This window comes from Elgaria multicarinata, chromosome 6 (assembly GCF_023053635.1).
Source record: "Elgaria multicarinata webbii isolate HBS135686 ecotype San Diego chromosome 6, rElgMul1.1.pri, whole genome shotgun sequence".
Classification (NCBI taxonomy): domain Eukaryota; kingdom Metazoa; phylum Chordata; class Lepidosauria; order Squamata; family Anguidae; genus Elgaria; species Elgaria multicarinata.
In genome coordinates, this window is record NC_086176.1 from 53,243,104 (window position 1) to 53,270,242 (window position 27,139).

General features: G+C 40.0%; 1 protein-coding gene across 6 annotated transcripts in view; it reads right to left on the bottom strand.

The window, feature by feature from the left end:
• Nucleotides 1-913: 913 nt before the first annotated feature.
• Nucleotides 914-27,139, bottom strand: part of CDC14B (cell division cycle 14B) — a 57,082-nt gene continuing 30,856 nt past the window's right edge. For 3 of the 6 annotated variants that reach the window (XM_063129426.1, XM_063129431.1, XM_063129432.1), the window contains 11 exons: nt 26,567-26,643; nt 23,656-23,722; nt 22,828-22,890; nt 22,369-22,456; nt 21,601-21,831; nt 18,436-18,574; nt 16,945-17,098; nt 16,406-16,503; nt 11,788-11,904; nt 5,801-5,857; nt 914-5,550 (listed from right to left, as the gene is read on the bottom strand). In XM_063129426.1, the coding sequence (XP_062985496.1) occupies nt 5,514-5,550; nt 5,801-5,857; nt 11,788-11,904; nt 16,406-16,503; nt 16,945-17,098; nt 18,436-18,574; nt 21,601-21,831; nt 22,369-22,456; nt 22,828-22,890; nt 23,656-23,722; nt 26,567-26,643 (1,128 nt within the window). In that variant the 3' untranslated portion in view covers nt 914-5,513. Of the gene's footprint in view, nt 5,551-5,800; nt 5,858-11,787; nt 11,905-15,193; nt 15,339-16,405; nt 16,504-16,944; nt 17,099-18,435; nt 18,575-21,600; nt 21,832-22,368; nt 22,457-22,827; nt 22,891-23,655; nt 23,723-26,566; nt 26,644-27,139 lie in introns of those variants that run through there. The other 3 variants (XM_063129428.1, XM_063129427.1, XM_063129429.1) reach the window with 3 other exon arrangements.

Below are 27,139 nucleotides of genomic sequence, written 5' to 3' on the forward strand. Positions count from 1 at the left end.
ATTGGCAACTTGATAGCAAAACCCCATAGAGACTTGGCATCTTTTTTCCTCACTTCGCTGCGTGAAATGTACCTTTGCCATAAATCGGGTAACTGCACAATTTTCAGAGGTTGGCAAATAAAGAAAACAGAAAACCTGCTCACTAGTTGGGGCGTGAGGCACTATTTTCACATCATTTATTTTCTTAATATTGGAGGCTGCAAAGTGTAGTCTTTATTATTTCATTTCCAGTTTGAAAAACTGATTTCTCCCGTGGACTTTTGGGAGTGAGTTGTAAGTTACAAGGTAAGAAAACTATAGGATTGTAAGTGCTTAAGAGGGAAGGTGGTAAACTCCGTACAAGTGTGCTCTTGCATGATGAAATGCTTTCCCACTAGTTAACATACATATAGAAAACTGTATGGTCAAGGACACTGGGTTAAAATCCTAGTTCTCTGTAGAGAGAATTTCTTGAATGGAGAACTATTCATTCAATATAAGCCCCTACCTGAGGGCCTGAACAGGTCTACATCAATTCAAAGGTTTAATCTTCCTTTGTACTTTTCTAGATTTTATTTACTATTTTATTTACCGACTACTTCAATCCTGTTTTCCACATCAGTTTTGAAGAATAGTAAATGTGCAAGTTACTTTTACAGAGGGCCATCACTATTTATCACTTCCTTGTGAGAGGCAGGGTATATTGGAGTATTTTATCAGGGTATAAAATCCCTCAAGAGAAGTGGCCATAACTATTTTTTGCAAGTGAGCCAGCATTAACACTTTTCCTATGAATAGAACTATAAATAACACATTTTCTGAGCAACAGTTATACTAAATTGTTTCCTGTTATAAGATTTGGACAGGACTAGCATCTTTCCATCAATGTTGATACGGGATTTTTGGAAAGTTTTATATTATACATCGCTTGTGGTGGAGCCTTGTATAAACAATAGATTTTATTTGTATACCTTTTTTTTACAAGTTAGTATTTATATAACCAAATCACAGAGATTTAATGAGAGATACATACTACAAATTAAGCTTCGAAGTTTAAGTATCAAGCTTCCCCTTAAAATATGTGTAGCAAAATAAACTTTGTCTGATTTTTTTAAAATATTACGTTTTTTAAAAAAAGATGAGCAATATTGATTACACCATATACTTTGAACAAATGATCTGTACAAAAATTTACAAGGCAGTACATATAAAAATTACAGGACAACATAATTGGGTATGACAAGTGGCAACTCTGAAAAAGCTTTGTTTTTCTCCAGTCCTTAAACAGCACAGCTGTGAAGATCATAGGTGAATGTTTGGGGATAACTTTGCTGTAAGTGCAGAATTTGAAAAATGTACTGCAATTGTGCTAACCAGTACAGAGGTGAAATAATTTCATTTGGTATGTAGAGTGTTAAGAGGCAAAATGTCTGAAGTGCCATTTGCTTATCAGCTGCAAACTATAGCTAATAATGCAATTGAAAAGTATTGAGAAACTTCTTTGGTTTACAAGCCTGGAAAGATTCAACAAATATACTCCATATACACAATCACTTCGAAATTGGGGGATATTTTTCTGGCCTAATGTCAGGCTGTTATTTAAATGTGGCTTGAGACACATGAACTGAAACTGTTGTTAACAGACAACACTAGGCGAAGTGCCATTTTGAGCATCCATCGATTGCACTAGCGCTACTAGGATTTCTGTAACCTTAAGCAGAAAGGTGTGAATAGATAGATAGTTCAAGGTGAGCCCTGCTATCGTTGTAATTACAAATATTGTAATTCCAGGTGCACTTTTCTGTGACTACTAATGAAGTCTTCGGGGCTTCATACCAATTATGCCCAGGATTGGGTTCTAAATTAATGGTGGGCCATTAACTCTGGGCCAGTGTTTAGTGCAGCAAAGGTGTGTGTGTGTGTGTGGGGGGAATTGGGGAGCCAGACAGTAAACCAGCAAGGCTCTGTAGTTCTATCAAGGGCCTACTGCTAATCTCAAAACTGCACATGCTAATCCTGTCCTAACCACCTCCTTGGATTGGTCTGTTATTCTCCATGAGCATAAAATTATATAGCTGGAGGTCATGGATGGACTCTGAACCTACCAAATGGCACTTATGGCTACATACAATGACTTTACAAGGCAACAGCATGATCTCAAGACAATTAGCCATCAAAAGGGAGACCCTAAATGAATTTGAAAAGGGGAATTATCTTTTGTCATGAACTATTATAGAGCTATATCATCCCTATGCCTTTACTTCATTAGAAATGGACAAAGTATACTATAAACTGTTAAGAAAAACTAAGTACCTCAGCAAATGTGCCAGGCGTTGGTCTGAACTTCACTCCATTAGGCACACTAATCAAACTAATGGCTGGACACAAGGCATAGTTTGGTTCTCAGACTTGAATTTTAGGATGCAAGCTAAAATTAGATGGGATGACAAGTGCTTGTGTTATAAGGCTGGTTTGACTGTTCAAAATATATCAATGGGATCTGTCAACTTTAAGAGAAGGTTACCTAAAAGTCCCATTAATTTGAAATAATCTCTCTCTTAAAAGCCTTCTGAATCTACAGAGAAACATTTTATCACTGGACATATTTCTACTGCTAAGAGTACAAGGTATACCTGCAATTTTTGTTATAGCAGTATAAATGTAAGGTGAGTAAAATTAACAAACTTGGCTACAAGTATGGCAATAAATGTCTGGGTAGGTCTTATAAAACTGATTCAAAGAAACTTAGTATGTCCTTTAAAACCAGAAAGATGTAAAAATCTGCAGCGGATTCAAATGAGTTGTGTATTCTGCAGTAAAACAGCTTTTTCTAAGTCCTGTGGATGCCATGGAACATTTTGTGCAAGTGGAACAAAAATGTTGTATGTTATGAAAAAGAATTCTGATTCTATCAATGAGCAGTTAATAGAACAAGCTGCTTAATAATCCATGGAACACAGACAGGAATGGATTAAACAAAATCTGTACATCCCTACTGCCTTCAGTAAAGCAGGTAACAAAATTCAAAAACTTATATATTCAAATTTATAATTTGCAGTGATTTATACTTGTACATGGTGTGAATAGACAAGGAATTCATTCTGCTATGAGATGTATTATTTAGAGACGTGTGTTAACGTCCTCTCAAAAATTTCCATCCTATTTGGCCAGAGAAATTGGGGAAACAATTTCACTAAATTTCTCCAGCAGGGTAGAGAACTTTTCTAACAGTTTCTGAGGGGTACAGCTCGCCATTGGCAGGGCATGTAGCACAGCTGCCTGCACTTCCTGATCTGAAAATGCCCAATGGGAGGAGTTAACTTAATGTCTTCCCCTGGGCTTCAATTGAAGTGCAGGTAGCTGAGGAAGTTATAGGCTGCTGGAGAGATGTTTGTACAATGAAAGAGAGGATACTCACTTCTTGGCTATCTCATAAGTAAGCACAAGAACCCTGAACCCAACCCACAACAATTTCTCCAAAATTTACTTCTCCTTTGAATTTCCCTCTCAAAGCAATTTCTTTTCTATCAAGTTGAATGAGAACATGATTGAAAGAAGTGTGGAAGAAATTTTCAGCCCAGCACTAGTGTGTCTACGTGCTACTTAGTTGAACACACCAAAGAACAAGAAACTAGTATGTAAGCAACCTCAATCTTTCATAGTAAATGCTGGAGGTATGGGATGAGTGTACAAATTGACATATACAATTGGTTTCCCTATTTTAAAAACACAAACTTAATAATGACAAAGCTAATGTTTTAAACACACTTGGATTCCATAATAGAAACTTTAGTAAATGCTATTGTGTAAGGCATGAGCCTGAGTAGCTGGCACCTGCAGAAGTGGGCAACCTGTGGCAAGTAATCCGTTCAAATCTCCCAACAAGAGTGGTCTTCTCTTTTACGGGCAGCCTGCTGCTTTGGAAAAGAACTGGGATGGGTCTACTCAGTTTTGGCTCTGGCATGCTGCCGTCAGCATGACAAAGAAAACTTTGCACTCCCACCATTCCTGCTCTACTAGGATATTAGGGTTGGTAAATGAAAAAAACTATAATCTACAAAGCAGACAATGTTGAGCAGATCCCTATCTTGCACACCCATCCGAAGTATGGATTCTCTACTCTTTCAAATCTGCAACAGGGAGGAATCCCATTTGAAAACAGCAAGGCAGACTCAATTTCAGAGGGGGAAAGCGGGTATTTCGCTGGGTAGGGAGAGGAGGAGACTGGAGAGGCCAGGATACAACTTATCTTGAGGTTCTGCCAGTCTCTTTCCCCCCTACAAAACACCTTCATTAGACAGGCAAAAAAAAAAAACAAACAAAAAAAACGATCTAGCAAAAAATGCAGGGCAAGAGGACAGGGAGGCAAAGATCGCAGATGTCATTCTTCCCACCCTGCATAGGATGCTCAAAAGCCTCTGAGATTGGGGCTTACAATTATTAAGGGCACAGCCCAGTTTCAATAAACCAGACAGAGTGAACAGAAAGGAGGCTAACACAACTTTACCTCCTCGGTCATGGCTCCATTGGAACCGAAGCTCAGTAGTAGAGCCCGTACATTGTGTACAGAAGGCCCACAGTTTCAGACCCCTGCTTCTTCAGGTAGGGCTAGGAAAATCTCCTGCCTGAAATCTGGGAGAACCACTGCCAGAGTGTCTAGTGCTGAGAGAGGTGATGTTTGAGAACAGGCCTCATACTGACCAACCCATCCCTTCATCCATTTTCAAAGACTTGTATGAGATATGCGATATGGGTGTGTGTGAAAAAGCCCTCCTTAATGAGTGCATTTTGTCCAATTCCCTATTATTTGCAGTAGCTTTACAATCATTTTTCTTCCCACATTCTAGTACCTGCACAGAAGAGCCTGTTTCAAAAGTGGCTTCAAAATACAGTACTCTCTCATTAATCCTCAGAGAAGCGTGTGTTATTTAAAAGTAATAAGTAACACTTTAGGCAGCTGTGTAACACAAAAATCTGAAAATAAAACCATGAAAATAAAGCACTCTTTGGTGGGTTTTGGTTTAGAAACCAATTATAAATGATAAAAATCCTAATAAAATTAGGATAGTCAAAGTTGAACATGTTATGAGCAAAAGGAATGTTTCTTCCTAATTTCTCTTTCTCTAGCTTGAGAGAAATCACTTTGGAATGACTTGTAAATTATCAAGTAGCTAAAACGCTTCCTACAATCAGTTTGTGGTGGACAGAAGTTAAGTGATTGCCATCACATTTTGTACACAAGCATCAAACAGAAATGCAAGTTCTCTTGTTAGAAGAGGGTTAGTTAAATCCAAGGCTAAAATTTACAGGCCATAATTATCTTTACATTTCGGAATGCCTCCAACATTTTTTAAAAACCAGTCTTACGGTCATAATACCTTTGGGGCCTTTGCACAAGAGTTCTCTTCAAGCTTAAAAAAATGCAAACTAAATGTTAAAATAGACCACTGCTTTTTGTTAAAAGTTCCTCTTCAATTTTTTTAATTGACAGCAATATCCCATTTATCAACTGCATCCTCTTCAATTTCGATCACTTAACGCAAAACAGTTCTTGTTCTTGGGATAGGAGCACTGCAGAAATGATAAAAAAATGAAGTTTATGGGTAGACAGATACAAATGACGAAACACAAATCAATAACTGAAGCATTACTATGCAGTTTAAATTAAGCAAGCAAACAAAACGATGGTTAGGAGGAGGAGAAAAACCCACAGTCGACATTTCTGAAAGTAGCAAAGAAGGCTCAAGCCTGCCGCTCAGATTACAAATATTAGACAAGGAAGCTCAGGCTTGTAAAGAGGAAGCAGTGGGATTCAAAGTACCATGAGCGCATTTGTTGTATAGCTTCCCTTTTCCTTCTTTCCCTCTGAGGCATCAGACTGTGGGAAAAGTAGAAAAAAAGGTAAACCAAAAAACGTTTTAAGACTAGTTAGGTGACTATGTCACTTTTATTCAGTTTCCATTTCAATAAGAGAGCCAAATGCAACTGACTATTAAAAACAGGTGGAGACCTTTAGAAAATGAATAAAAAGGTCTTCTTTTTTGTTTAGCTTTTCATTATAAAAAAAATACCCCTAAAATAAGTGGAAGTCATTTCTTATGATTCAATTAACAGGATAGCACTTACTGTGTACTTGTTCCTATTCGTCAAGTCTCTCTTAAAATCCATCCTCTCTCCACTCATCGTGTCATTATAATATCTTGTTCCCTAAACTGCTAACTGTAGCAACAAGGCATGACTCTTTCATTTGTAGTAAAGGTTTCCGAAAATTTTCAAAAGAAAGAGGGGAGGGAGTTACTTAAGCACCCTCAAAAACGGTGTTTCATGAGCTTAAGATCCCATTTTTAGAACCAGCTGAGATGCATCTACACAGCTTCGAAAACTGCTCTACACAACATCACTACTTGTGAACAACTCCATATAGCAGCTGTGCTGTATAGCACTCATATCTATAAGAACCTTGCTATATTGACTGCCCCTGCTGGAGAGAATTTTCATGTACCACCAACAAGAGAATGGGCCAGTTTGCATGACAACATGAGTTACTTTGCCCATGAGGAGCTGCCATGTGTGCTGGTTGCCATTACAAATAAGCAACCCCCGACTGTAGGTTGCCATGGCTTGTTGTATCATGTGAACCCAGCAGGTGGGGTTATTTACGGGTTAAGCAACCCTTGCATAGAGATACTGGAGAAATTTGACATGGACTAAAATGAGTTTGGAATTCTAAGAATCCACTGCAGACCATCCTCCCCAGGCTGCACAGAGTCCATGGACTTCTGTATTTATTTATTTTTAAACTTTCCCCAAATTTATACAAATTCATTTGTAGAAAAAGATGCAAATTTCTGCTGAGACATATGCCATGCTGGAAAATGGGGGGCACACTAAATGTTACATGCTAACACAAATTATGTAAAATGTTAACTTCCTTACAGAATTATTTGCGTATTTTTCCATGTGACAGGAAAAAAAATTCAAATCCATCTAAACAGATGCCGGAATAAATGACACTGCACAATCCACAAAACACACACAAGATAAATTTCTCAAAATCCAGAAAGCCCTACCCTGGCTTAACCCTAAAACACACTATGGGTTGTGCTTGGAATGGTTAACCCTCACATAACACTAGCCAGATCCACATGACACAACAAGCCATGGCAACTAGTGCTGACCATTGCTGGGAAATCTGCTTCTTCTTTGACAGCTGCCCGAACTCCGGGAACTGTTCTTGTTTTTCTCCTGCAGATTCCACAATTTGCGGAAATTCCTCAGTTATTTGTGCAAAATATAGAAGCTGTGGGGGGAAATACACATAATGTCCAGAAAATCCATGAACTGGCCCAATGTGCTGAAGAGTTGGGTACCATAGCAGGAACCAGAAAGGAGTTGAGGGGATGGGACCTAGAAAACTCATTGAGCATCTTCCTGGAAATGGATTTTTCTGACATCCCTAATGACAATCCCAGTTGGAACTTGCATATTTATAGTGGCAGCTGGCACATGCTACAACTCCTCAAGGGTTAACTAACTCATGTTGGGCTGTTGTGTCATATGAACCAGATCTATGCCTGGTGGTAGCACAGGATTGTCTTGCCAATCGGAGTGAGTCTCCCTCAGCATATTCAGGGTATCCATACAGAAGGTTATCATAACTTAAACCTAAAGAGGATCAGATACCCCTTTTCATTGCATCTGATTTCCACACTATGCATCTCCAGCACATGCTGATTCTTAATAATCCCATTGACTGAGGAGGACCACTGTGGTACCAGTGCACGTTGCAGATAATATGTGGATAAGCCTCCCACTTAGACTGGAGCAGGGGAGAAGGCAAGGGTAACTCCTTCCAAGGAAAACACACCCACATTTTCTGGGGACACTTGCTGTTCTTGGCTTTGTGTCACAGCAATGAATTAAGGGTAATTGAAATTGAAATTGCTGTGTGCTCACAACAAAAGTTGTTTTTGAAAAGGATTTTCTCCACTCTTAGTTTGGTGCCTCTATATATTTCCAGGACTTTACTTAGAGGCATAGTTTTCCAAATCCACTTTTTAAAATAGGATCCAGAGGTCTCAGGCATTTTGCAACATATGGTAACATTTTTAATCAAGTCCTGGGATTGTCTTATTGTTGATTGTTGCTTAGATGTATATGTGCATGATGGCCATTTATATGTAAACACTTTATATACTATATATAATGTATTTTTAAAATATCTAATCTTTGTAAACTGGCTAGAGAGGTTCAGTTTTTGGGCGGTATAGAAAAGTAATTAATGAATGAACTGAAAATGAATCAGTTCAGGTGCCAAGTACTAGGATTACTATTGTTTGCCCTTTCTAGATAGAAGATGTGATCATCACTAAATTGAGTTTTCTAACTTAAAATTTCAGAGAGAGAATTAAAATGGGGGGACAATATAAGCAGTGTGTGAACAAATAGAGACGCCTGGGCAGATACTGCCCAGAGTGATCAAATATGTAGACTCAGTTTCAATAATTCACCAAACTATAGTTTGGAGCATCAGGAACATGAAGTAGGATTACTTGTTCCCTTCTTTTGCCAATTCTCTCCTCAATTTCTGGGTTTCTTCTAACCATAGTTTCCAGTGATGGCAAAATCAGGCAACTATGCTTTGCCTGGTTCGGAGATCCTGGCAACCTACAGTTAGAGGAAACCTGAAAATGGAGGAGTTACCATAAGTTTGCAGAAAATTTCCAGTCCTCATTATAAATTATGGTTGAAATGTGAATAAGGTCATAGTATGAAATGTGAATCCTGATCTGGCTCTTGCAGGAGTTTCACACCATTACTGTTTATATAACATAATATAGTGAAGCATAAAAATGAACTTTTGGTATCTTCTCACTTTTAAGATTTTTTTAGGATGGGATGAGCCACAAAGTAAAGTTGTCTTGGTAATCATGCTTAAATCCTAATCTCATCCTTACACAAGCCAACATAGGTGGGGGAGGGGGTTCCCCATGTTCAATTCTAGGTTAATTCATGTAGAAGAATGTTACACATCAAAGTAATTGGTGAGTAGAACGTTCTTCCAATGCAATTGCAGAAACTGTGCTTCTTGGTATATACTAGAGAGTATTTTCTCACATCCTTCTGGGCATTAGTACATCTGGGTGTTTTTTTTTAGACAGATGGCCTATAAAGAAGACCCATCACATAGAATACAGGCAGATGAATTTACCGATACTTATGGTAGACAACTAATGGACCTGAGAACAAGGAAAGCATGACATAGTCAGGAACAGCCAAAAGAAGTCACCCATTGCTGTGACAGTATTAATCTGTAATGTGAGACACTGACCTCACTTTTAGCTGAAAAAAATCCTTGACTTTGCCTACAGCAACTGAAATGGCACCTTGTGCCAACAAATCCCTGACAAACTTCTATTTGAGTAAACAACGTGGGCTGTAAGGGTACTGGCAACTTCGATCACAAATTTTGATAAACAAATGACAAAAGTAACAGCAACAATTAACACTAGTGAAGTAATTTACAAATTAGTATTGTCCAGATCAATTTTTCATAGTACTGCAGAGAAGGGTAAAAATGTTTAATACACTCTACTTCTTTTAGAAAATGCAAGGTAAAGAATATGCCTTGACAGCATAAATCCAAGGGTTTATGTTGCAGGAAGCAGATCAATATGAAGTGATAACAGAAAACAATTCTAGAAACAGCTAGAGAAGGAAACTAAAGTGCTAAACTGGGCAGATAAAGACCCTTCTCTCACTTAGTATTTCCAAGAGGGAAGGTAAGCCTCTGATAGGACAAGACAACACTGCCCCTGGAACTAGACAGTGTGGGGATAAGATACAAAACCAGACTACAATCATATCTTCTTCAAGGACACATTTCAAAATGCCCCATGAACAATCAAATTCACACACAAATGTTAAATATATGCACACGGATGTATTTTCTTGACCAAAGTTGCCTCCTCCCCTCAAATAAACTTATGGCCAGTCTAGCATCTCTTTCCAATACTTTGTCATATATGACTGTTATCAGATAAATGAAACCTTGATAGATGGGCTTAAGGGAGCAATCCTATACCCCTAGACAGAGTCTTTTTTTGGAAGGGGGATAGGATATTTCAGATTCCTTGATCGCAGTTAGAGACAGTGCTCCAACCTTGGATCCTGGAGTCTGAGCTCCCCTCTCTCTTGCAGCAAGTGCAGAGAGAAACATGCTGACTGCCCTACAAGCTTGCAAATGTGAGATCTGAGAGGAGGGAAAGGGTGATTCTGTGAGTGGGGAAGAGAGGGGACCGGGGTGGCCAGCTTACGAAGAATCATCTGGCCACCCCAGCCTCCTTCCTTCCCTCTCCGCACAGCCCCCGCTAGACAGGCAGGGCAAGAGGAGCACAGAGAAGATAATTGCCCCTGTGCTCCTCCCTACCTGCATAGGATGCCTGAACTTCCACATTTGGAGGCTGATAAGCATCCCCATAGGATATAGGGTCGCGCCCTTAGTCAATTGAATAATTGACTAATGAGTTGAAATCTGCATACATTTTTGCACAAGGCAAAATAAATGTTTTAAGGGGGAGAAGCATACATACAATGTTTTTAGATGATGTATGCATATGGCACAGCAAGCAGAGTCTTAGAAGAGGCATTCCACTTTTTTCACACAGGAGGGAATACCTCTTCTAAGGTGTTTGTCATCTGGAGTTTTCAGAAATAATTGTAAATTCTTTTACTTGCTGACTTGATTAAGCAGGGGCACATTTTTTGAATCATTGGTATTATTAAGCAACTAAATATTGCAACCTTATGTCATATCCACATTATTTGTTTTCCATAAATACTTATGGGGTAGAAATAAAAATGGATTCCCTCCTTCTGCTCAGCTCCTTGTCCTCCTCTCTGCACCTAAGCTGGATTTATTTAATTCTCTAAACCGTCCCTTTCACTTGGAGGAGCATCTTCAAACTTGTCTTTTTTTTTTTTTTTACAGAACTCATTTTAAGCCTGTTTTTATAACTCAAATAGACCTCCATACATTTGCAATACATGAGCAAAGAATACTTTGACTAGGTCTGGATGCAACACTAAGCCATAGTTTAGCATTACATGCATGAGAAGCAGTGAGCCTTGAGCTCATTTTCCTGTTCCTGTTCCCTCCCCTCCCCTCCCCTGGAGCGGCAGCAAGGAGGGGCGATCAGAAGTTTTAAACCAGAGTCCTAACTAGGGGAATTCTAGTTAGTTCGAATTACAGCTCGTTAAACAACCATGATCATAAACTACACAGTAAACTTCACATCTTGGGCGGAGAACCTCCTGTCTGCAGGGCCTGCCCATGACTTTGTCTCCCCTTCCCACTGTGCTGCAATGAGAGGCTTGAATATAGAAATCCTTCCACTGGCTTCAATGGAAGGCTTTTCCCAAACCTAATTGCAGCCTGGAGGGATGTCTGTCTGCACCCACCTACCTCTGAGCATGTGGTCTCAAGAAGAGAGTGTGGCCCTTTGGCCTCAAAGGATTCCCCATCACTGATTTAAATTAACCAAAGTTCCACTAGTTCAGATGTAGCAAGAAACTCCAGTGAGTTTAAAACTGGAAGCAGATGCTTCTGATCTCCTCAGGGCCATGCCAGAGAAGGATCAGGGAGAGAAGGTGTGTGAGCCTGAGAACTCACTACTGCTAACCTAAATCATGGTTTAGTGTTACATATGAAAAGGGCCTCTGATTTAAAAATGGCAGAAGTGTAAATTTTATTGAAAGTTCAGCCTTCATTAATTGACAATATCTGGAATTCAGGACAGTAATTCTCACCTTTTAAAACTGCTTTTTCTTGCAGTAGACCTGGTAGTTCTTTTAGTAAGGCCTGCATTGTCAGAAATGCTAGGTTCAGACTGTTTACTTTTCTGAACACTGGATTGTAGAATTACTCTGAAAGGAGCAGGAGAAAGAAAGTTATATAAAACAAGCTGAAATGTAATGCACAATGAGAATGAAAGATATAGCATATGGTTTTCCACAAATATGCCTAAAAAGACAGGATTTTGTGGTCACATACTTATGATCTCTTTTCAGTGATTGTGTCATAGCCATTAAGATTCCTGCTGAGTTCTAAAACCACGTAGAGTTTTCATTTAAACCGTTAATACATCCAGTCCTCTCCCCCTCTGTCTTAAGTTTTTATTTCTGAGAAGGAGAAGCAATGTTTCTTGCTGCTGTTTTTAAGCATCCTAAGAGTCACTTTATGGAGGACTAAGAGTTTACCATATGCACATTTCCCATCAATGGAAGCAGGTTGGAGAATGGAGGTAAAATGTCTGAACTCTTTAAATAAGGTTCCAGATGTTGCGTCCACCCAATGTATTAACCGATTCTATCAAATATGTAAATATATAAAAAAATGCACCAGTGGAGTTTCTAGCTAATGAGGCTGCTATTTGTACACACCAAAGAACAAACCATGTAACCCCCAACTGAGGCACTGGATTTACAATGGGTAAACAGTAAACCAGCTCTCTAGTTTTTAATGGGTTGCATCCAGAGTTGCAGAAAGCGAACAGTGAGCTGGTTTATATGATTACTGCAGCTGACTGTGGCTTATTTAAGCCACTGTGGATTGTGGTGCATGCTAGGTGGAATTTCAATATTCAAGTCGCAACTGTGGGTTGTTGTGTCATCCAAACCTGCTGGGGAGGGTTGTGTGAGGGTTATGCAACCCTCACGTAAGTCTAAAATAAGCCATTGGTTATGCACAACTCACCCATGCTGGGTTCGGCTGAAGTCAGAGTTTCAATATTCAAAATGGCCACACATACCTGCCATTAAATAAGCCATGGTGGGCTGTCTGATCATGTGAACTGGCCAGTGTGTGAGTTAGTAGGGGGGTGGGCTGTAGGGAGAGGTGGAATCAGCAAAAATTGTCTCCTGCCTCTTCCTCCAACAGGAAGCCCCTGCTGGATTCCAGTTCCTTCTGCCAACTAAAGGAGTCTTCCATTTGCAGAGGGTCAGCTCTGAATCCAACTCAAATTTACCAATCCTCATCCTGTGAAGGACAATTCTCTCCATAATTCTCTCCTCCCTCCACTTTACCACCCAGTTATTAGTGGGAAGAAGAAGGATCCAATCAACACACCTTACTAAATGAGCGCCCTCCCCTCCTTGCCTATTAAGATTTTCTGTCCAAGCTCATTTTCTGCATGAAGTAAGATCTAGTAGGCCCCAACATTTTGAAATATTTTGCCTGTTGAGGGTTTGCTGTGAGCAATTGAGTAGGTTGAAAGGATATTTCTGTTCAGATAAACTCCCCAAGAAGGATAATGGATATTTTTAAAGACCGATTGTGAATTGGATTTTTACTGGAATATTTTCAATAGATGTCTATGTATTCTATTGCTAGCCCTCCAACCCAATATTAACATTTCAGTATTGGAATACTTCAGGTGGTAAAAATATCTCTCTCCACAAAGGGATATAATCCAGTCATTGGGAGGGTAGTTATAGATGTTAAACCTTTTCCTCCAGCAATAGCTGCCCACCGCCCCAACTTTGTAAAAGTGAGCTTTTCATGTGAGTAATACATGCTGTAAGTTTGCAGTTGTGGTGGCAATTGCAAAGGAAAGAGATAATCTTTCAGTGCAATTGCCTCTTTTACACTGTAAAATGTGCCTCTTTCTACCAAATCATCTCTCTGTGTTATAGTTAGGGATGTACATATTTCTCATACTTCCTTAACTGCAACCCAGTGAAATTTTTCGTTTCAGTTCTTTTTCAATTAGAATTTATCCAGTTTGCATCTTCTAGACTAGACATGGATTTGAATTCAATCTACCATCCGAGCTTGTGGACAAACAAAATGTGTTCAAAAGAAGGTGTACATTTTAAAAATGCACATTAAAAATGCGTACTTTTGAAAAATGTGCACAAACACACTTTAACCAATGAGATAAGAATGGGTACATTTTGAAGACGGGCATAACTAATGCATACATTTAGAAAAATACACACAAATTTAATGTGAAAAGAAAAAAAACAATCTGATATGGTCACGAGACAGAACAGGGTTTGAAGTGGAATTTGGAGAACTTTGATGAACTCAAGTTTTACTTCTATATACATCCCTAATTGCAGTGAATTTCATATTATTGCTACAAGTTAAAAGAGAAGAAATGCTTCACCTATATCCCCAGGAATTAATAAATGCACATTATTCAAAGCACACTGAGACCAACGTATATAACATTGATTGAATTTTTAAAATAAAAATGTAGGATATGTTACCTTTCAGTGATAGTACTTAGAACAAGAAAATGGGCTGCAACTATAAGACATATTAATCAAGCTAAGGAAATAATCTGTCTCATTTTTGGAGATTTGAATTGGAGCATTAGACAATTAAGGATGTGGGGAGATCGGAGGCAAAAGTTAAAACAACAAGCTGTTCAACACTAACACAAGACCTTCTTATAAAAACAGACATGGGGAAAAGTGAAATATTCCAAAGAATCACTAGAGGGCAGAATGCCTCATTTCTTAAATCTCCCCAATGCAATCCAAGCAACAAAATATCCTGTTTTGTAATTTTTTCCACTACCATCCTAAATCAGAGATAGAAAGGTGTGATTTGGCACTGATATACACTTTAGATTGAAGTCTACAACAAGAGCAGCAATCCCAAAAATATTTTTGCTCCGTTTCATTCTGCCTTAGTGCAATTAATTTCCTCTATTGCAACCTGCTCCCATGCACGCTGTTCGGAAGTAAGATTTATTCACTGGTAAGTCAGCATAGGATCACAGTCTTAAATTACCCGACCTGCCTATGCACAGCTCCATATTCACCGACTGTGATTCAAAGACCAAAGTAGGTAATTAGCGCTCAAACTTCAAACTATTAAAGAATTGATAAACTCAAAGTGACAAACCCTTTTTCATACACTGACATAAGGAACCACCAGTCACACAAACACCATATTGCTAGTACAGCAAAATATCTGCACAATTATCCAGACAAACACAGAGACAAGTTGGCAGTTTTCAAAGGGGAATTCTAAAGCAGACACATAATTCATGTCCAAGCCCCCTTTTTCTTGTAAATGTGTGCAGGTAGAGAAATTAAATGATTTCTTGCAAATTAAAATAAAAGACAGTAAAAGCTTGGTGCATGTGTTAATGAAAGAGGCAAGAAGGTGAGCTACTGAAGATAATGTAATAGGGACACTTACACAGTGGCTCTCCCAAGGGAGGTTCTGATGAACCTACGTTCTTAAACCATCTAGACAGAATAGCAGGTTGGGAAGAAAGGAGCCACACACAATCCACCAGATGACAATGCTACTCAGGGTAGAGACCAGCATAGCTAGGAGACATCTAAAAAGGAGTGAGGGTGGGGAGGAAGATATGAACATTGACATTAAAGGGGAAAAAATAAGGATTTTAGAAATGAGTGGTACAACATTTCAGCCAGTTGCAGTTCAAAAAGAAAAAGGTCTATCAGCTTTCAGTAGGGAAAAGCATTGCTCCTTTCCGCTCAGAGGCCATGCTGCTTTTTACAGAGTCTTTTCTTTCCTTTGATTTACAGAGTATATGCCACCAGAATCTAGCAATGATTCTTCAAATCACTTTCCACCTCAAAAAACTGCCTCAGTGAAAAATTAGTCCTAGTCCTGTTTAAACGCCATTTAAAAAAAAATACAAAAATGAAACCATGTTCACAATAAAGCCAACCAATATTAAATGCCCTCTAAGGGAGGATTAATAGATTACAATTACTCCAGCTTCACTCATCTTATTATATCTGTTCTAACACACACACACACACACACACACACACACACACACACACACACACACACACAGATTTTACACAAAACATAGCACAGAGGGATGCTCTGCTTTTCAAAAGTGTCAAAAAGTATGATCTACTTTTGACCCAGGTATGCCTTTTCTCTAACCATAATGCACACACAAAGGATTTTCCTTTAGCCATAAGTTTTCCCATACATAAAGCACAATCCATCCAAGTAAAGCACCTGCACTGGCAACAGTTTTTGCCTAAATGTGAACCCTAGAAAGCAAGGATCATCTGACAAAAATAATGGGTATGAAAATTAATCTAGAGGAGTCTTTTCAAGTAGCAGACATTGCTTAAAAATAGAGTGCGACAGAGAAGCTTTTAGAGGTTGATGTAATGTCCAGTTAAGGAAGCACTTTTTAAGCTAGCCAGAGGGCCTGTGAAGGTAGGGAATGTGTAGCTGACAGTAGCATAGAAGAGAATTTACTGATGAGAAAACAAGACAATGAGAAAACTTGTATATTGAGGTGAGAGTCAATTCCAATACATTAACATGTACAACTTTAAATTACATAGAACTCAATATTCAAGGAAGAGGCAAAGAGGCTTTGGCATTTAGGAAAATAAAATAAAATCAACTTACGTTAGTGGAATTGAGCTTGCTTTTGACTGCCTTTTACTTTTCAGGGCACGAAGCTTATCCCCTTGCGTAACTGTGTTTGTTTCTTCTTCATCACTGTACTGTAAATAAATTGGAATTATGTATATTAAACTTCAAAGTACAGAAGCATCAAATTTTATGCAGACCCTACCAATGGGTGAACTAATGAACCTTTTCACCCAAAATGTCCACAGATTTTATTAAGAAATGCACAATATTTTAGTATCCTTATTTAAGTTGTTAGCGTAAAACTGTCAGGATGAGATCAGGGTATAGAAGAAAAACACAGCAGCAGAGAGAGGCTTTTTAGTCAAAAACATCCTTATGCCCATTCCTCACCTGAAGAATGTCCTTTCATCTTGCTCATTTGCTGCATATATCCCCCTAATCTTGGAATGGTTATTAAGAATAGGAAAACAGAAGAGCATACAAAACGAATCCAGGCACTTTTGCTTTATTATACCCACTTTTTTTAAAGTAATGTCTTAAATTTTACAACAGCACAATATTCGGGTGATTACCAGTTCAGTATCTTTCCTGCTGCCATTCTGACTTTTTGAATCAGTAATTGAAATGTCATCCACTCCCGAAAGAATTTTTGTAACAACACAATTTTGGGTCTTCCTTAGCTTTGAACGGAAAATGTCACCTTCCATCCAAAGTTCTGACTGTTTCCTATTAGGGAGAGAACAGTACATTAGAAATCAGCCAAGTTAATTTATGACTACATTTATAATCCATGAAATAGCTTAACTAGGGTACAGTAATAGGTGTGTCCGCCCTGGTGGAACCTCAACTGTGGCAGAAAGTGGAAAAGGAGATAATTTTAACAATCCCCCTTCCAAACTGCAAACACTCTGATGCCCCTCCAAACTCAGCTCCAGAGGATTGGAGGGGAGGGCCTCTGGAACAGTATGAGAAGTAACGTTGAGGACTATATGTGGAAATTTGTGAAAATTGCCTCCATCCCTTCCACTAGAAGAGGCCTCCAGTGGACCAAAAGTCCTTCTGCAAACAGAAGAGCATAGTTAGTGCAACCCACGGTTATTAAAAAATAATGCTAAATACTGGAATTCACTCCTTGGATGTTTTACTGAAAGCACGAGAGAAACATTTCAGATAGGGGTTTTTTTTGGGTTTGGAATAATTAGACATGTTTTCAAGGAGATCAATGAACAGATTTCTGTCGGTCAGCTGACTCTCCTAGCAAGTGCAATAGACCAGGTAGAATTATATACATTCAGGCTGTATATAGAATTATATACAGGCTTGGTGTCTAAAGCCTAAGGCCTAATCTACACCAAGCAGGATATAGCACTATGAAAGCAGTATGAAAGTGATATATGTGTCAATGGGCCCCAACAGTTGTCAGTGCACTTCAATACCACTATAAAGCAGTAGTGTGGCTCCTGCCTTTTATATACCACTTTCATAGTGAAATATCCTGCTTGGTGTAGATTAGGCCTAAGTCAGTAAAGCACATTCAGCCACTGACATGCAGCTTTGACCAGAGACAAATTGTAGGTTGTTTGTGCCACAGTTTCTGATCTCATTCTGATATGAAAAGCAGCAAGCAGCAGAAGCACCCCATCTAAGCCACAGGTAGGCAACTTGTGGTCCTCCAGATGTTGTTGAACTGCAACTCCCATAATTTCTCTCATCTCTGGAAATCATAGGCCATGGCTAGACCAGGCCTATATCCTGGGATCATCCCTGTGAATCCAAGTGACACACAGGGGATCCCAGGAGCAGGCAGGGACGACCCCTCCATTTGCCTGGGATAATCCTTAGGTCTAGCTAAGGCCATAAACTAACAACATCTGGAGGACCACAAGTAGCTCACCCTTGAGTGGCACACAGCCAAAACTATCCCAGAAATGAGGATAGCCAGTGTGTGTGTGTGTGTGTGTGTGTGAGTTCAGTCAGGACGTAGAGAGAGAGAGCACATAAATAATTGGTCATTTAAGTACTGAACCAATTATCTAAATATTTGTGTTTAAAGGTCTACTTACTCTAACAAGAAGTGCTGCTGTGATCCAATCACAGAGCCAGGTCTGCATATTCTAATCCAGGCAATAGTTTCAGCAGCAGTCATCCTGTAATGCTTCATAATATAACAGGCTATAAGTGTGCCAGTTCTGCCAAGACCAGCTGGATAAAACACAACAAATCCATTCTTATTCAGGCATTTGTAGGCAGATCCTCATTCAAGTTTTAAAAGCAGCAGGGCAAATCCTAAAATTGTTGTATGTTGCCTATACTACTAAACAGCTTAGATCTGGTCTTCCTAGCACATCAGGCTATGTTTGGAGCATAGGAACTATAGTGTGAAGTGATTGTCACCTCTGCCATACCTCTTGCTTTACATTTTAGCTAGATGGGCTTTTTTGCCCATCTAGCTGGGTGCTGTGGAGGGGGAAGGAAGGAGGCTGGAGAGACCCGTGGATGCTGCATAAGCTAGCTTCTCCAGTCACCTCCCCTCCCTGCCCATGGAAACACCTCCTTTACCTTCTCTCCAAGGTTGCTTTCATTACCTCAGAGAAGCAGCTGCGAAAGGAAGATGGTAGAGAGCTCAGACTCCTCTTTCCAAAATAGGAGTGCTATCTCTGATCTCAGATCCAGGAATCAGAAGTAACTTATGGCCCCCCAGATGCTGTCTAAGGGGCACTGGATTGCTTTCCCAATATCTTTTGTAAGCAAGTACAAATTAAAGGAGAATTAACCATTCTGTTTGACTAAGACTCCTCAGCTTTCAGCTATCTTACCTCTAAATTGCTTCTTCCAAATCCCAGATTTGAACATCTCGGAAACCATTTTACATAAGTTATTAACTTAACAGATAGAAATTCTTTGTAACTCTGTATTAGTATTGTTTAGCATGCATTCCATTTTATATGTCAAGGGAGTGCAACCCTGTTGATTATTCTGCACCTTTCTGTTTTTGATACCATCAACCATGGTATCCTTCTGGATCGTTTATCTGGGTTGGGCTTAGGAGACACAATATTAAAATGGTTCCAGTCTTTCCTGTAAGGAGTGGTCTCAGAACGTGCTGCTGCAAGGTTCCATTCTGTCCCCCATGCTTTTTAACACCTACATGAAACCACTGGGGAAGAGTTCAGAGGATTTGGGCTGAAGTGTAATCAGTGTGCGGATGATACTCAGCTCTACCTCTAGTTTCCTTTTACACATCTCAGGGAGGCTGTTGAACTTTTGAATCAGTATCTGGAACTACTTTGAGGAGGATGAGGGAGAATAAGCTGAGACTTAATCCCACCAAGACAAAGATCTTGTGGGTTGAGAAACCAACTCTGTATGAGGATTTACAATTGGTCTTAGATGGGGTTGCAGTGCACGTAAAAGACCTAGTGCAAAGTCCTCTTGGACTCTGCACTAACTGGGAAAGCCCAGTAGCTGCAACATCCAGTTGCGTTTAACCCGCTTAAGCTAGCACGCCAGCTGCAGCCCTATCTGGGGAGGACCTTGCCTCACTTCTTCGTATATCAGTGATGTCCAGGAACTATTATGCGCTGTACACATTGGGGTGCCAATAAGGATGGTCTGGAGACCTCAGCTGTTGCAGAATGCAGCCACCTAAGCGTTGGTGGGAGCAAGGCAATAATATAATACCTCTAGTGCTTCAGCTGCACTGGTTACCAATGTGCTTCCAAGCCCATTGGTTTTCCAAGCTGGTTTTGACCTTTAAAGACTTAACTGGTTTGGGACCAATTTGCAGGCCCACCTTCACTTGTATTTCACCCTGTTTGCACTTTTAAGGTAACAAAGGAGGCCTTTCTCACTTGATCACCTTTGAGGGTAGTAAGATGGGCATTACACAAAAGAGGACCTTTTCGCCAGTGGCACCACACCTCTGGAATGAGTTGTCATTGGGAGTCCGCTAGGCCCCATAATTGCAGGCTTTTAGGAAGGCTATAAAAACTTGCTTATTTTGGCCTTCTCCCAATTATGTTTTATGAGACTGGGTTATAGCTGCAATTGTATGCTATAGATTCTGTTTTATGCAGATGTCTGTTGTATTGGTGTTTGTCTGTGTGTGTGTTTTAAATGCCTTTTTATTACATGATTTTTATTATTGTATGCCACTTTGCGATGGGTCCTGCCCTGAAATGTGGCCAAGAAATATTTTAAATAAATAAATGTATTTCTTTAAAAAATTCTTTGAAAAGCGAAAAACTCCACTGGGTCTATGGGATGAATTAGAGCTACAAGCTCATTTGTTTGTTTGTTTTAATCCAGGAAGTCAGGACAACTCACAATGGGTCGTAACCAACAGTGATCTTCTGTTCATGGAAGGCTCTTTAATCTAGTGGAGGTTTCCATGAATGGACGGTTGTGATTTTTTCAAGCTCCCCCTTTCTCCTACTTAGGTCCCTTTGGGACCTCCTATACTGTCCGAGAAACTGGTCCCCCTACCCTCCGCAGCAAATTATATGTAGTACAGGTGGGCTACAGAAGGAAGAGGACAACTAGTGAAACCCAAAAATGTTAACTTTAAAAAGAAAGAAGGTTTTTAGCTATACATATCTCTTGGCTGATCTATGGTGAGTTTTGCCTGTATCTGCTCTTTTTATTTATGTGGTGGTTATGTTTTAGTGGAAATTAGGTGTTACATTTTTAAATGTTTAAATCTTGTATGTCCTAATTTTGTTGTAAGTTGCCTCAGTTTTAAGAAAGATGTCTAAAAATCTATAATAAGAATGAATAATAGTTTACCACTAATTTCTGCAGGTAACTTGGACTGAACATGCTTATTATGATAAAGTGGAGTCCACTGGAACTGAGACATTAAGTAGTATGATTAGAGGCCTGCTGCTTACATTTCTGAAGTTCGACCTAAACCATGTTTGATTAGCAAGCTTCCACCTGGAACTTGGCAAAAACCTAGCAAAAGGCCACAGCAACTGGGGATGAGGTGGAAGAAATGCTCATCTCCTGTGTTGTAATGGTGAAAAAATGAAGTGTCATCCTACTCCAAATAGCTTCATTTTTTAAAGAGAAACTGAAGTAATGCTGGTCAAACTGTTTAAAAATGCAGCCTGAGGCAGTAAAATAGCCAAGTCAAATAGCCATGCACAAAGGTTGATAATGCATGTTATAAAAACAATTAAAATAAATTTAGACATCACATTAAGGGTTTGATCTCATCATTTCTATACCTTTGCAATGAACTGCTATAGCACCTTCAGCATTTTCACAAATATTTAGGAATGCTTTGACGATGGCATCACTAGGTATACTTCCATCGGCAAAGAAGAGATCATAATGTTCAAAGCCTCCATCTCTAAATCTTCTTGCATCATACACTCTCTTGTTCAGGCGGATTATAGTGGTAACATTATGTCTTCTGAAGTAGGGAAAATAGGCCTCAGGGGCATGATGTGGATAACCTGGAAGGAAGCCAATGAAGAAGAAAAAAGAATATTCATGGCAGTGCAAAACACACTCAGTTTGCATGTCACTACTAACCATGGGTTGTTAAACCATGGGTAGTCATAAAGGAGTGGAAGTGATCAGGCATGCTGACTCCTGCCCACTTCCTCTTACTGAACTAAACAACCCAGGAATGCTCCACCTTGGGTTGTTAAAACAGCCGAACCCAGAACTGTGGGTTGCTGGGTGAGAGATAACAAAAAGACTTGTAAGCCAAGAACAAATCATGGGTTACAACCCTGGATTGTAACAACCCAGAATACTCAGTTTGGACATCACGTTCAACATTGTTTAGCGCCACTCAGCTGTAGCAGGAAGTATCGGGTGGTGAGAAGCTGCTCAATCACTCATGCTTCACTCAAAAGCAACCACCAAAAACAAGTAAACATGCTTTTGTGTTTCAAAAATGTATTTGTACAGCTGATAACCCAATAAGTAATGACAAGCAGCCATGTACGCTTTCTGTCCCACGCCCTTTAATCTTTTAAACATACCACTTTCAATTCTACTTCTTGAGTGAGGTCCACTGAAGGCAATGAATTTTCGGGGTATTATCCAGTTAAAGTCTCCATTTTCTGCCCTCTGTCAAAAAACACACAAATGAACTGTTCACTTCATCCCTAAAACATCTCTGGCATTAATCATATTTGCTTCAGTGAACAAAGTGAAGATGACAAGGAATGCTGATGTAAGGTTTTGCAGTATAAGAATGTGTAATTCCAATTTCATCTAGGATTATAGACCACATGCTCTCACACTGTCATGCGACAGCTTTAAGTGTATTGAAACATCTTTTGGTTATTTACCTTACTTTCCTTGACTCCACATATTTAGATATAGACTATCTTGAAAACAGAAAAAATCAAGAGCTATAAGTAATGCATGCCCATTTTATGCAAAGACAGTCTCAGTAGTAATTATAAATAGTAACCAGCAAAGAGAATGATACTTACCTCATAATGCTCATATTCATCTACATCAAATGAACTGAAATCAAGGAAGCCATACTGCAAAGCCTAAAATCCATAAGAGAGAGCGCTAAACACGGAGAAGCCTGGTAAAATCAGCAATAAACATATTCTTTCAAGATGTGGCTTTTAACCAGTGAGCAGTATAATAGGTTCCCTGTCTGATATATAATGTTACATATATATATTATATATACATACGTGTGTGTGTGTGTGTGTGTGTGTGTGTGTGTGAGAGAGAGAGAGAGAGAGAGAGAGAGAGAGAGAGAGAGAACGTACTGTGAATACTTAAAACGTTATTTAAATCCCTTTGTTTACAAATCAATGAGGTAGATCTAGGGAAATGGGAGCAGAGCTCTGCTCCCACAGAGCTTTCCCTTCTCACTGCAGTGTAACAGACATCTGGACTACTGGCCAGTGAAAAATAACTCCTGACATAGGACCCTCTACAGTACTGTGAAATGGGGGGGACACATCTGGATGGGACATCTGGATCTACTAGCCAGTGAAAATTAAAAGTCATAGGACCCCCTGGAGCAGTGTGGGATAGAGCAGGGGGTGGGATGGAGCAAGAGTGGTTGATGGAATTTAGAGGGCTCTGTGTGTCTTCCTGTATGCATACAAGTACTTTACTGAACTTGCAACGCACCTTCATATCCAACTCTTAATTTGATATGGCTTATTTCAACCTTCTTAATTTCCCAATATTTCAATGAATAACATTTTAAATTTAAAGTTGTTCAAGAGTTCCATAGGGTTTTGAATGAAGTACAAGCTTCTAGTTCAGATAGACAAGGAATTTATTTTACTCACCTTATTTATTGCATGAAAACAGTCAAGCAACGTCAGATGAAAACTGCAAGTACCAAACGCAGCATCCCTGCAAGGCACACATATCTGAACTTATTTTGATAGCTGGAGTAATTTGCTGTTTCCTAGGCAAAATAGTTTAAGCTGCCTAATCTGGCTACAACACACTCTATTCAGTGTTTCCTATAAACCAAATACTTAAATGTCAATTAAAAGAGCACTTAACTGTTCTCCAGTGTTGTAGCACACAATTATTTCTTTTCTAGAATCTTACACCAAACTATTGGGGATGTGGCAGAAGATCCCAGGTTCAATCCAGGTAGGGCTGGGATAGACCCGTGTCAGAGAGCTGCTGCCAGTCAGTGTAGACCAGGAATGCGCAACCTTTTAGAGGGCTGCTTAAGAGTCATGTGCAGGTGTGTGGTGGTGGGGGGAGGGAGCTCTTCTGAGGCTCTCGGAGGGAGAGTCCATTGGGCATTCCACTATCTGAGGTAAGGGACAGGTTTACACTGCCTTAATATCTTTTTTAGGGCATTCTCTAAAGCAATTAACAATCATGTAGAGGGAGAGAGCAGAGGAGCTTGCATTATGTACGTATTTATTTATTTATTTATTTATTACATTTTTATACCGCCCAATAGCCGAAGCTCTCTGGGCGGTTCACAAAAATTAAAACCATCATAAAACAACCAACAAGTTAAAAACACAAATACAAAATACAATATAAAAAGCACAACCAGGATAAAACCACGCAGCAAAATTGATATAAGGTTAAAATACAGAGTTAAAACAGTATAATTTAAATTTAAGTTAAAATTAAGTGTTAAAATACTGAGTGAATAAAAAGGTCTTCAGCTGGCGACAAAAGGAGTACAGTGTAGGCGCCAGGCGGACCTCTCTGGGGAGCTCATTCCACAACCGGGGTGCCACAGCGGAGAAAGCCCTCCTCCTAGTAGCCACCTGCCTCACTTCCTTTGGCAGGTGGCTACTAGGAGGCTCCTTCCCTAACTTGGGAAGGAGCCTCCTTCCCTAACGTAGGCTCCTTCCCTAACTTGGAAGCCTATACAATCACAGTTCCAAATAACAGAGGAAGCCTATGTGTATAAGGCAGCTCCATCCCTCTACAGACATTCTTTCCCCCTCAACGTGTGCACAGTCGAGGAGTGAGGCCTCTGGGCTCATCACAGCTCTCCTCTACACGATAGTCAACTGTGTCTAGTGAATGTCCAAATTCAGCTAGTGGTGACTGGATTTTAGCCCTCTACATGATTAATTGCTTGAGAGAATGCCCCAATAAAGCTATTGAGGAGGTATAACCCTGTCCCTTACCTCACATCCTGGAGAGAACAATCCAGAGAATAGGCATAGCCTCTACTCAGTGGCATCTTTAACTGCACCCTTTTATTGGCTCTCATATTTAAGTTTGCCAACCAACTAAAGAGAAATGAACTCGTCTTGGGATATCTGTCCTCTACATTGCGGAGAAAGCTTACTTTTCCTCCCTGTTTCCAATCCCCATTAACCTAAAGTTTTGTTTATTTGTGATATTTCCATGATGCACACATGCATACTGGGCAGGGAGGGGCCCATGTGCATAGATGCAAAATCCCAACGGCCTCCATGCACACTAACTGGTACCTCCCACACTATGGCACTACTCCAGTGAGATGAACCTGCATGTGGCTGGTTTCTGTCATGTTCTCCAGCCTTGATTCATACTCAAGCACAACACTAGGATGGATGCGATTCTTAAGGAGTCAGCATCTCCCATTGAGAGTTCTTCCTTTCCAGGCCAGAGGACACTGTTTTACCAGACTCTTCAGATTCAGAAGACTAACTTCCAAAGCAGTCTCCTGTCACCCTCTGCACCATAGGAGCCAAAGGCTGCAGTATCAGGCAGTGGCTCTTTAAGGGCACAAAAGCTCCTCAGAGGGGGCAGGGCCAACACCAGGACTAGGCTGGCCAGCCTTCCTAAGGTTCCTGCACTTTGCTCAAGTAACAGTTCCCTTTCCATCCACGCCTTCTCACAGTGACCTGTCCAAGGTCCTGACTGCTTCTCCCCTTGCTGTACCTGCTTTACCTGACCAGTTACACTTGCCTTCCAGTAAGTGTCATTGCTGCAGTCTACTTCCCCTATGAGCTCAGAGCCTGGTCAAAATAGGACAGCTTCCTTGCCCTCTTTGGGCAGTGAACTGAGCATTGGCAACAGGAAGAGATTGCAGACTCATTTCAGTCTGCCATTACCACCAGCCCAGCCGTGGTGCTCACACACAGCCTAGGCCCCTGCCTGAAAGCTCTCTAGTCATGAACTGCAGCACCAGTCTTCCAAGGAGTAGGAGCATGCTGCATCCACCAAGACAGCCAGATTATCCTTCAGCAGAGCTAAGAGAAAATGGCGGTGGCAGCAGAGACCGCCGTCTGTGTGAGCCTAGGTTCTGCATATGCGGCTCACTTTTTGGATGCTCTGCTTGTACTGAGTTCTCAGAGTAGACAGCCTCAGTGCTCCTCAGCTGTAGAATGACTACATGTTTTCTAGATGTTTAATTCCTCATGTACTGTTATATTTATGACACAGCCAGTAGCTTGGCCCAATTTCTTAAATTAACTGCTCTGCAGGTAGACAATTTCTAGCTTTCTGACTGTGAAACAGCTGAGGCCTAGATGTGTTGTAGGTAGACATGGGGTCTGATATCAAGTTTGGCCTCTACACATTTTCCCACCACAGCTTGCATGGGACTCCTCATGTCTCCCCCAAAATGATTATGTTGGGTTGGGATTTTTTTATAAGGAGTTGAAGAGTTTCATGGGTAGCAAAAATAGACCTAGAAATTGCAAGTTGTGATGGGATCAGTGTCCCCACCACCTCAAAAGAAATGTGCAAAATGGATGATTCAAATACATGCTTTTTATTTACCTGAAAGGAAGATACGATGCATTTCCAGATAATAAATGTCTGTATACCGTTTCTGGAGATTCTCTCAGATATATTATCTATTTCAGAAAAAGGGGTGGGGGAGAAGAGAAGAAATGTTTATATTGTACTTCTGAGAAGTTAAGTGCAAGATAAAATTCTTGCATCCTGGTCACTACCACAAGTAGGATAAAAAACAGAACAAAGGATAACACGCACACAGTGATATAGAGGGCTGGGAAACAGATTAGGTATAATGTAGCTTTCCCCAGCCTGGAGTCCTCCAGATGTTTTGGGATTACAACTCCGAAGATTCCTGTCTATTAGCCATACTAGCTGGGGCTCATGAGAGTTGAAGTCCAAAACATCTAGAGGGCACCAGACAGCTGGTTTAATGTAACATGGTGGCCAAAATGAATATGGCAAATGGAGCTAAAGAACAAGCTATTAAGCATATGTAAATACTTTTCAAGCTCCAAGAAGAATTGCAACTCAAAATTAAATAGCTATTCAAAGAGGTGTTCTAACATGTTCTTCACAAGATACAAACTTGGCCCAAGAAATGCTCAAAATTAC